Consider the following 11,855-nt stretch of genomic DNA (forward strand, 5'->3'; position numbering starts at 1 on the left):
TGTTGGGAAGCCCGGCGTACGTGTGGGAGCTTGCACTATCATCTTGGACAGAAAATATTATTGGTGTTTTGTATTTGACTAAAAATATCAGCCTGCGTGTTTTGGGGATTTTAGATGCTATAAAACGTTTTTCTGATGTCAGTTAGGAAACAAAAAAATTGTGTTGGTTGTCCTTTAACGGACAACCGACATCTCCGGACAAGTTGTGTCCATAATTTGTAAAATCGCTTCAAATGACTTCTACTGAGTGTATTTTACAAAGATTTCACCGCATATCGTTATATTTTATGTTTTAAGACTCACGCTGAATATTTCGGAAGTCTTGTTTTTGAGTTGGTGATGAGTCCTCACCCTACGTCACTGAAGGAACGCCCCTCACCGAGAAAGGACATACCTTGCATCACATCAATGCATTTTACCGTACTTTGTTTGGTCTGAAAACTTTGTGTTGATCCGTGTTGATGCCGAAATTAGAATGAAAACACATAAATAACGCGATGGTCAATCGTTGTGTGTTGCGCCAAGACTTCTACAGTGTATTTGATGTTCGCTTACAAAACATCCCAGGAGACAATTTACATAGAGATTTGTCGCCCTCTTCTGCCTTTTTTTGGGTACTGTGAGTACTAAAGAGTTTGTCACTACATTTCTCTCCAGCTGCATCAAAACGACCAGAATAAATTATTCATTTATTTGCAAACATGTATGCTTTCCTCTTCAGAACTATTTCAATCATATTCATAACTGGATGAGTAACAAGAAAGCATCTTCTCCTAATCTGAAGCCATTGTTTTGATTCTATAGCAAGGCAAGACGTCCTGGCGTGACGTCACGAACAAGGAGGCGGGACTTTCTGAAACTGAAACTTTCTGAGGTCATTTTGATGTAGTTTTGGGAAACTTTAAGTCATTTTTATTGGTGTTTTGCATTTGACTAAAAATATCAGCCTGCGTGTTTTGGGTGTTTTAGATGCTATAAAACGTTTTTCTGATGTCAGTTAGGAAACAAAAAAAAATGGTGTCCGTTGTCCTTAAAGGATTACTCTAGGAAGCAGAAGCAAATAGCTCCTTCCTCTCACTTTTCTCAGTTACGATTGTACATGCTTCCATTATTTTTGGGATACGTCACTTATGTCAATATGGTTGTAATTATTTACTCAGCAATAATAAAAATTATTCTCTTTCCCTCAGGGTTGCCCACTATGACAGGAAAGAACAAGCCACGATATGCAGGAAGTGAGGGGTCAGCACAGAGGAATGTGGGGACTGGCGAGGCAGGTGAGAAAGTCCGTGTTACGGCGATCACATGGCCATCTCATTGCGTCCGTCACTGGCCCAAAATACAAAAACAAGTGGCTCCAAACAGATGAGCGGTGTAAAAAAAGAAAGCCAAAACGGCACAAAGAGAAGAGCCAGAGGGGGGTTTTTGTGCACGGCGGACACAAAGACACACACACGCTCACAATTCACTTTTCAAGCTATACAAACAAACTGGTATTTGTTTGTCTTGAAGCACAAACCTGCGCTCTGAGGTCTCAATGTCGCGCCGTGTCACGGGGGGCTCAGCGCTGCCCTGAGGTCACAGCTGATAGCATCTGCTAAATCTCACTTTGAATGCCTCATTTCTGTGTGTGGCGAGGTCACGTCGCCGAGTGGGTTAAATGGATGCCAAAATTGATGATCTTTTCAAACCTTTTTTGAGCTCTATTTTTTTTTTGGGGGGGGGGGGGCACGAGATCTAATGAAAAAGCCAAATTGGCATTGTCATTTGCAATGGTGGCCTAAAAATATCTGAATCATAGATTAATGTGAATTATATTTTGTCCATGAATTCTTGTGAACTTATTCACTGCCGGACAATGTGCAAAAATGTATCCACTCTAGTGCCAGGGTTTTTGTCATTGTCACTCAAATTACAGAACCTACAGAATATTGAGTTTTAGGACAACATAAACATTCAATACAGCGTTAGAAACCTGAGACGGTCATCAGAAAAAAAAGTTAATTCCTGGAGTTATATGAGTTAATTCTGGAGTTATATGAGCTTGAAATGAGGATGGCTGTCCAAAATACAATGCAATACATACATATTGGTTTTCATAGCATTTTAACAACAGCTAAAGCTAACATGGAAAAAAAGGAAAATCCTGACTCGTCGTAGAAGGGAGAAAAAACATTGCCAGAGGCCACGGCCAGTGTTTTATGGGAACGTAAACAAAAAAAAAAAAAAAAACAAACCCCGAACAAATTCGGTAATGGCGCTCTACGTCATATTTTCAATTCCCGAATAAATTTGGGAATGGCAGTGAATGAGTTAAAGGGGAAATTTAAAGGACTTCTCAGAACAATAATGGCTGCAACAGGAAGATGGCAAGAATGAAAACCTCAAAACAGAAGACGGTGAAGGGATGGCCTGCTGCCATCGGGTAGGAGACTGCGGAGTCTCCGAGCCAAGACCAGCAGGCTCAACGACAGTTTCTGCTACCATGCAGTCTGGAGACTCAACTCCCTCCCAGCCCTGCCCCCCTGACCCTTCCCACTGCCACACTCACCGAACTCTGAGTACACGCTACATGCTGTACTATCATCCTCAACTGTATTTTTTGGGGGGGGGGGTTCTGCAAGACCTCACTTCAACCTTTTTTTTGGGCATTACTACACTACGTCACTTTACATAAGACACTACCTCACTTTACATACGTCACTACCTCACTTTACATAAGAAACTATCTCACTTTACATTCAGAAATTACATGTATTGTCTGTTGTCAATTGTATGTCTTTTTTAGCCACGTTTTAAGTGCCTTGCACGCTAGGTCCGAGAGGACATTAATTTCATCTGTGCTGTACGTCATGCGTATTAGCATATTTGACAATAATGCTGATTTTGATCACACATATTTTATTTTTTTCCCCGTTTATTAGCAGGCGATGCATATCTTGACATAGTCAAAAAAACAAGACTGTAATAGGTAAATTAATTTCAGTCATTCTTCAAATACATTACGAGCAAACCACCATTACTGTCGGGATAAGTTGTGTTCTGATTGAGCCCAATGATTCATGCTGAGCAACAAGTACCCACAAAATATGAGCAAGTTAAAGAATCTGATAAATTCTCTTCTTCAAAATATAGTGTGGTATCTGTGTTGGAACAAAAAAAGTCCCACCACACCTTAAAAGAGAGTAGCTTTATTTATTTTTTATGTCAAAATAACCCTAGCTGCAACCAATCAAAGCTACGATATGCCTTATGACCTAATAAGGTCATCGCACGAGTTCGTCACTTCCTGTCCTACAAAGGCCACTGTTAACAGGAAGCGGCAGATCGCCTCACGATATGTTTGTTAGCGTGTTAGCATTCTGGTCAGCGGCCAGTAAGTGCCCTGCCTCGGAGGTCTAATCTAGCCTCACGCCTCACTGCATGCGCTCAATAGCGTCCGCGCCCTCCATCATGACATCATGTCTTTGTGTAAAATCCTACTTCCATTCACGGGCCCACTGTAGGGCTTAGCATCCAAACGTCCTCTATACCAACACGCGGCCCTTTAAAGGGAAACCCAGTGGATAAACCAGAGGTTCAAACATGGCCGCCGTCCTCCGACACGAAACAAGCCTGCCCGTAGGCCGGAAGAGAGTGAGGTTGTGAGCTTTTTAGATATTGACTGTTATTCGCAAGAAACATCTATTCAATTGTAGTGATTTGTTTCCTTTTAATAATCACAGCCTTAAAGGACAACTGACACCATTTTTTTGTTTCCTAACTGACATCAGAAAAACGTTTTTATAGCATTTAAATACCCAAAACACGCAGGCTGATATTTTTTGTCAAATGCAAAACACCAATAAAAATGCGTTAAAGGGTCCCAAAACTACTTCAAAATGACATCGGAAATGGCGAGTTTCTGAAGGTCCCGCCCCCTCGTTCGTGACGTCACACCAGGACGTCTTGCCTTGTTCTGGAATCAAAACAATGGCTTCAGATTCGGAGAAGATGCTTTCTTGTTAGTCATCCAGTTATGAATATGATTCAAATAGTTCTGAAGAGGAAAGCATAAAAAAAGTGTGAATATCCCAAAAATTAATTTCCCATAGGAAACCATTGAAATGAGAATCCAATCCCAGGTCCCCATAAAACATAATTTTCTACTTTCTAAACGAGATGCGGATTGAAAAGTAGTTTATTTAAAAATAGTAATTACCCGCCAAATCTTCTCTTCTGTCATCCAATTAATCCAAGCCCTCAACCGCTAGCTTTCCCCTCACCCGCCTCCCACTAAACTTGGTCAAGTCCAGCCTCCCATATTTGTTTCCTCTGATATCAACTATTGTTCTCTTCAATGGCATCAAAATAATTCATTTCGAAATGTCTCAAGGGCCACGTGATCTTGCAACACTTGAGCAGCTTGAACAGCCTTAATGGGTCTTTCTGGTCTGGTTTTCATCCACAGAACCGTCCTGCAACTTTCTCAAACGAAAATCATGAATGGCCTACTTATCACAGCTGGTGTCGGTTAGATTTTTGTCCTCATTTCTCTTGTGCACATCAGATCTTACATCGCGTCCTCCTCAATTCGCTCATCCCCTTTGGTATCACTCACATCCCTTTCTGTAACTTCCATTTATATCTTATTTAGTTCATCCAGTGGATGTCTTCAACGACCCTTCCCCAGTCACTTCGGGTATGCTTCAGGGCATCATCCTGGGGCCATTGGTCTTCCTTATTTACCTCCTCCTCATCAGACTCATTTTATGAAAATGTAGTCTCGTTTAAGCATTCTAATCTTTGTAAATCTAATCTCTTTCGTGTCTTCTGGCTATAGGACCATAGTCTATATTTCTTGGAAACCCAACATCTCATTCACACCCTGCTCTCTCACCTCGTGCTGATTAGAAATGAACCTCTGGTTCATCTCAAACTTTATGAAGTCAAACCCATCATCCATCTCATAATATTGTCGCTTAGTTTTCCCTTCCCCTCAAGTCAAAAGTCTAATCCAGAACTTTACCTATTCTCTGTGATCCCCCTGAATAGTCCCTTCACAAGGTTCAATGGGTCCAGAACTCTTCTTGGTGTATATTCACCGACACCAATGAATTTTAGCAGCAAATTGAAACAAACGTGTCAGTGGTTACAACTAATGATGTGCACGAGCATTCAGGCGTTATAAACAAACCAACCACCTGACCAAGCGGCCAAACTGGAACGTTACAGCAATGGTGGACATTCCTTACATTCCAACTAATATGAATTCACACACACATACACACACACACACACACACACACACACACACACACACACACACACACACACACACACACACACACACACACACACACACACAAACATGCACAGGAGGTCTAGCAGACCCCAGAGTGTAAATACTCACACAATGTTGCATATAAATATCTCAATGCTGTTGTTTTTCTCTTGTGAAACTCTGCTGGATGTGTTTCTGCCTGATGCTCATTTGTCTGTTTCATTGGGTCACAGTGATCTTCCACGACACCTAATGTTCCAGTCCCCTAACCATTTTTGAGGACACATTCATTCATTTTTTCAATGATGTTCTTGAACCTTCAAGTGAAGCAATTGTGGAAACCCTGCGGGGCATGGACGAGATGCGATTTATTCCTGCCTGTTGTACAAGTGTAGGTAAAAATAAAACTCTTGAAGGAACTGTTATAAAGATCTTAACATATATTTTGTTTGTTGCTTCTTGCATTTCTTTTGTATTTGGTATGACCCTCATGTCATCGAATCCATCCTGTGTTCTTCCATCACCGTTTGGTTCGGGGCCGCCACAAAAATGGACAACATCCGACTTCAACGGACAGTTAGGACGGCGGAAAAAATCATTGGCACCGCCCTACCCACTCTCGAGGACTTGCACACTGCAAGAATCCAAACTAGGGCGCGGAAAATCCTACTGGACCCTCCGCACCCTGCCCACCACCTTTTCCAGCTACTCCCCTTAGGCAGGCGCTACCGATCCATGCGCACCAAATCCAGCAGACATTTAAAGAGCTTCTTCCCCCAAGCCATTAACTCTTTGAACTCTTTCAACAGTAGCCAAAATGGAACTGTATAGTGCCACTTAGCAGTTTTTTTTTTTTACGACGATACTAGTGCAGCGTGTTCTACCGGAAACAAATTCCTTGTGTGTTCTACATACTTGGCAATAAAGATGATTCTGATTCTGATTCTGATAAGAACTGAAATGGCCAAAAGGTTTGGTCTTGTATTGCCTTGGTCCTGGTCTTGATATCTTTTCCTCTCCATACAATCTGGTCTGCCAAGTACCTCGATCCTGGTCTGTGAAGTACTCAGTCTAGATCTTGTCTTGGTCTTGGTTTTTGTCTTTGTATTATCAACGTCTTGGTAGCTCGGTAGCTGTCCATCATGATGATGACGACGCTTGCTCCAAGGGAGGGAGGTTTTGGGGGGAGTAGGATTGGGGTATTAAACTTGCGCAAAGGTGAGGGTGTGGGTGCACAGTCCTCACTCCCACCATCTTCACTCCTACTAGGTGAGCTTCAAGTGGCATGAGAACACCTATGACCACCTTTTTTCTGTCAGGAGTTGCAGGGGGCTGCCGGTAGTCCGGTCTGTTGGACTCCGCCTATGCCTACCCACAGGTGCGGGGTTGAGATCACTCTTTGCTTGGCTTCTACCCTTCGACCTGTTCGGCTTGGGTGACCCTGCCAGAAGTACCAGACTCTGGCCGACATAGCTCTCTGGAGCATGGAGACGCGCAAAGTGCCTCAGCATGATAAGGTGGTAATCCCAGTTGAGGCACCGACGTCTTGGTATGGACATGTGCAATCTACTTGTGTCGACCTTCCCTCTTGCAAATTTCCCCATTGGGGGACTATTAAAGGCTTTCTGATTCTGATTCTTCTTAGAGTTGTTTGTCTTTACCAGAAAACGTTTTAGAAACTCTCCTTCATATCCGAAAACCTCTCAAACAGAGTTTGACTGCGGACCAATTATCAAGTGTTAAAACATGCCCTGTGTTACCCAATGTGCACTTTGTCGTAAGCCTGTTTGCTTTCGAGTTCCACTCATATTCATCGCAGAAATCCCCAACGCTCCTTTTGTTAGTGCCCAAGGACACATACCGTGTGTCATCCGTGCGTGACTTCGCTAACATTTGGCAGCAACGGGTTCAGGAGTACCACACAGAATGTTTTGGGAAATTGTTCCGGACCCCTGTGATGCGGTGGTCCCGGTGGGCCAGTGGTCCAGCATCCATGCTTGCCACGGCAGCCTGAGGCCTGCACCCCATACATCCCCGCTTGGGCTCTGTTGATCCTATTGTCTCTCTGCGTCACCACACGTCGCCCCGGCAAATAAAGGCCGTCTGGCTCCAAGCTTAAACATCGCAGCAAACTCAAAACCAACCATCAGAGCCGATTCATTCACATCTGCTCAGTGGGGCGACAAGGACAGGGCTTTAGGTGGGAAAGAGGGCTGAAAAAAGTTCACTTTTCCCCGCCGGGTGCCAAGAGAACGGGACAGGACTCAACTTCGAGGGAGCCGCAGCTGTGGCAAGTGGCCCATTTCATTTCGATTTAACGTCTATCTGAGCGTATGCGAGATCAGTTTACGTGCCCAGACATTTTTTTCGGGTACGGTGTTAACTTTTCATCAGGTTATTGTGGTTTGGAGTTGTTTGACCGCTGACGCAATAAGAAGCAACATGTTGCCCGTCTTCATCAAAGTTTGAACTGTGAAGGGTTTCACAACGACGTAACAAACCACGTTGGCGATTCTATGGTTGAATTGACTCACTTTTTTTTTTGTTTTCAAAGAATGTGAAACTCAACCTCGCAAGCTAAGATTTCTATTCGCAATGCGCAAAAGTTTAGTTCACAAAGTCATCGGAGGATACCATTGGATGGCAGGATATTTTTGGAATTTCAATGTTTATCTGTCGATCATTTTCTTACACATGACACTCCTTTGTGCACCCCAAACCCTCCCCCCACCCCACTTGTCCGGCCTGCCTAAACCATCCCTCCCTGCCCTGTCCGCACCCTCCGTGTCTCTCCCTACCCCACCCTTCATTCTGCAGTGCTACGGACCGATCATGGGTGACTGGAGCTTTCTGGGAAATATTTTAGAGGAAGTCAATGAGCACTCGACGGTGATTGGCAGGGTGTGGCTCACGGTTCTCTTCATCTTCCGCATCCTCATCTTGGGCACGGCAGCGGAATTCGTGTGGGGCGACGAGCAGTCCGACTACGTGTGCAATACGCAGCAGCCCGGCTGCGAGAACGTGTGCTACGACGAGGCCTTCCCCATTTCTCACATCCGTCTGTGGGTTCTGCAGATCATCTTTGTGTCCACGCCGTCCCTGGTCTACGTGGGCCACGCCGTGCACCACGTGCACATGGAGGAGAAGCGCAAGGAGCGCGAGGAGGCGGAACTTAGTCGGCAACAGGAGCTGAGCGAGGAGCGACTCCCGCTGGCACCTGACCAGGGGAGTGTCCGCACCACGAAGGAGACCAGCACAAAAGGAAGCAAAAAGTTCAGACTGGAGGGCACTTTGCTAAGGACCTACATCTGTCATATCATTTTTAAGACACTCTTTGAGGTGGGCTTTGTGGTGGGCCAGTACTTTCTGTACGGCTTCCATATCCTGCCGCTGTACAAATGCAGCCGTTGGCCTTGCCCTAACACGGTAGACTGCTTTGTGTCTCGCCCCACAGAGAAAACGGTCTTCATCATTTTCATGTTGGCTGTGGCCTGCGTCTCACTCTTCCTCAACTTTGTCGAGATCAGCCACCTGGGCCTCAAGAAGATCCGTTTTGTTTTTCGCAAACCGGCGCCTGCACCGGGACAGGGCGAAGGCAAACCCCTGGCCCCTTTGGCAGTGTCCTCATTGCAGAAGGCCAAAGGTTACAGGCGGTTGGACGAGGAGAAAGCCCCCCCTATAACCCACCTCTACCCACTGGCGGAAGTGGACATGGAGGCAGGCGGTGGGTCCCCACCCTTCCATGGGCTGGAAGAGAAGGCTGAGGAGGAACTGCCCATGGGGGACATACCCAAAGCGTACGACGAGACTCTTCCCTCCTATGCCCAGACCACTGAAACCGGAGAGGGGACATTGCAACGGGCGGATGCAACCAAGGAGGCGCCACCGGTCATAGTAGAAGGTGGAGAATGGCGGGGTACCGACGCAGAATCGGAGGAGGCGGCCTCCCAGGAGGGAGGCGGCGCGCTGGTCCAGTCAGGGAATAAAGCGTCGGATACGATAGAGGACAGCAGACCTCTGAGCCGACTAAGCCAAGCCAGCAGTAAGGCCAGGTCAGATGACCTCACCGTATGAACACGCTACGGCGAGCGCGCGCATGTACCACTGCGCTTCATAACCATGCCTGGGAGATCACACGCACTCAGACACACTTCCGAAGGGGTAACTCAAAGTCAATAAATCAAACAACAGACATTCATTTTAGCATTGCCAACCTGAATTTTTGCCATTAAGATTTTTCACTGGGAAATTATTGGAAATGGTCTTATTGTATGGCAGGCTGATTGAACATTCCAAATTGTCCCTTGGTGTGAGTGTGAGCGCGGATGGTTGTTTGTCTCTGTGTACCCTGCAATTGGCTGGACACCAATTCAGGGTGTCCCCCGCCTAGTGCCCAAAGACGGCTGGGATAGGCTCCAGCAACCCCCCTCCTTAGGTTTGGATTGGATTGGAAAGGCATATCCAATCCAATCCAAACCTAAGGAGGTTACAGCGGTCTGGAAAATGGATGGATGATGACATAATAATGGAAGAGAACCCAAATTAATTAGTGAATGCCCCAGCCTTCTAATCCTCCATAAAATACGAGTAGCCATTCATTGGCTACTCGTACATTGGCGCAAGTAAATTGAACAGCATTTTAAAAATACAAGTCAAGACAATAATGGCAAGTGTATGTGTCAAATATGAAACAAAAAGTGTGCTCCTAGTGTTCAAAACCAGCAGGAGGGGACATGATTTAATTTACAAAAAAAAAACATTTTCCATTTTTAAAGGACAACCGACGCCTCCGGACAAGTTGTGTCCATAATTTGTAAAAGTGCTTCAAATGAGCATATTTTACAAAGATTCCACCACATATAGCTTTATTTTACATTTTAAGACTCGCGCTGAATATTCAGGAAGTCTTGTTTTCGAGTTGGTGACGAGTCCTGACGTCACGTCACGGAAGGAACGCCCCTGACCGAGAAAGGACACACAATGCATTTTGCGGTACTTTGTTTGGTCTGAAAACTTTGCGTTGATCCGTGTTGATGGCGAAATTAGAAGGAAAACACATAAATAACGCGATGGTGAATCGTTGTGTGTTGCACCGAGACAACCTTTTGATAGACGTTTTGGCGTGACGTCACCAACTGGGGGCGGGACTTTCTGAAAATGCCCAATTCGCAGCTCATTTATTTGCTAATTTAGCACACTTTACGTCATTTTTATTGGTCTTTTGCATTTGACTAAAAATATCAGCCTGCGTTTTGGGTATTTTAGATGCTATAAAACGTTTTTCTGATGTCAGTTAGGAAACAAAAAAAATGGTGTCGGTTGTCCTTTAGGTAACATCTTTTTTTATCAAAGGTTTTAATCAACAGTAGACATTTTTACAAACTGGAGAGAGTTTTTGTTTATTTGTGTGTCTGTCGGTCAGTAACTTTTACTGTAGTTCATTTCCAATTCAACCAGTGCCATAATGCAGGTGCATACCACACAGACAAGTGCCTACTTTTACACTTTTATACAACGTGTGCAGCTCTTTGTCACCGGCAAAAGTTACATTTTCGGGGTCGAGGGAGAGCACCTTTTTTTTTTTGCACATGCAGAGGTTCACCCGCTGTGCCAAACTTTTTTCTTTTTAATACCTCGACGATGCATCTCGTTCCACAGTCATCCTTTCAAGTGCAAGCATCTCAATTAATGATGGGGAGAAAAAAAGACCACTTGCCTGAATGTCTTTTTCAATGTGGTTCTGTTCATATTTGCTATAGGTTTGTGTGATCTTTTTCTCATAGATTGTGATGCGATTTTGAAAAAAGAGTGGGGCTTATTTTGCCCTATTAGAAAGCTAACTATAGAATCACCTCAGGCCAAATCCTCTCTCTTTTTGCGTTGTACAAACAGGCGTGCGGGTGATAAAGATCTTGCCCCATCAGCACAAAGTATTGTTGGAAGGCGGGACAATAAAAACGGGTGCCATCAATGAAAACAAGTATTCTTAACCTTGTTTGTGGGGGCAAGAAAAATACTTGATATAGTTTGATCAGAGGAGAAAAGAGTAAAAGATACTTTTGCCAAAAGACTGGGAGAAAAGTGTAGAAAATGTAGCGCCAATGTCATGTCTTATATTGTACATACTGTGCTGTTTTAGGTACTTCACTATCTCGACAGATTGTATACATTTAATTTAACGCTGTCAGAAAATAGCAATACTCTGGCACGGATTCTATTTCCAAAGCTAAAATAGGTCATTCACCAGCAAGTATTTTCATAAATGAAGCATCATCATCATCAAGCAATCTTTTTTTTTCTTGTGTATTTTCTGGAAACGTGAACTATTATTTATTTTTCTTCATAGAGTAACATGATGGAACCCTAAAAATCTTGGCATTTTTTGCATTGACTAAATTGTGAATCAAAACGATTGGTGCTACACAAACACACACACACACACACACACACACACACACCTTTCAGTGTCGTACACACACTCTTATTTCAGTAGGCAGCTTTGATCCTTGTGTAAGCTGTTTAAATCGTAAACATGTATTTTTTTTAAATGTCCCTGTTTACACCAATAATGTGCTATAACTGCTCTTGTACG

At 44.2% G+C, this 11,855-nt stretch overlaps 1 protein-coding gene across 1 annotated transcript; it reads left to right on the forward strand.

Annotated features, from left to right (window-relative positions):
- The first annotated feature begins 1,189 nt into the window (after positions 1-1,189).
- Positions 1,190-10,368, forward strand: LOC148894852 (gap junction alpha-8 protein-like). The gene is made up of 2 exons (XM_089002015.1): positions 1,190-1,277; positions 8,081-10,368. Exons 1-2 carry the CDS (start codon positions 1,227-1,229, stop codon positions 9,335-9,337), a joined length of 1,308 nt encoding a protein of 435 aa, XP_088858141.1. The 5' UTR covers positions 1,190-1,226; the 3' UTR covers positions 9,338-10,368.
- Positions 10,369-11,855: the final 1,487 nt, after the last annotated feature.

This window comes from Hippocampus bargibanti, linkage group LG08 (assembly GCF_051943395.1).
Source record: "Hippocampus bargibanti isolate YZ-2025 linkage group LG08, ASM5194339v1, whole genome shotgun sequence".
In the NCBI taxonomy this organism is placed as follows: domain Eukaryota; kingdom Metazoa; phylum Chordata; class Actinopteri; order Syngnathiformes; family Syngnathidae; genus Hippocampus; species Hippocampus bargibanti.

Bases quoted from the DNA above. Each gene is read 5' to 3' on its own strand.
- LOC148894852 (XM_089002015.1), top strand. From the start codon at position 1,227: ATGCAGGAAGTGAGGGGTCAGCACAGAGGAATGTGGGGACTGGCGAGG. The intron at 1,278-8,080 runs GTGAGAAAGTCC...TTCATTCTGCAG, and splicing joins TGTGGGGACTGGCGAGGCAG to TGCTACGGACCGATCATGGG.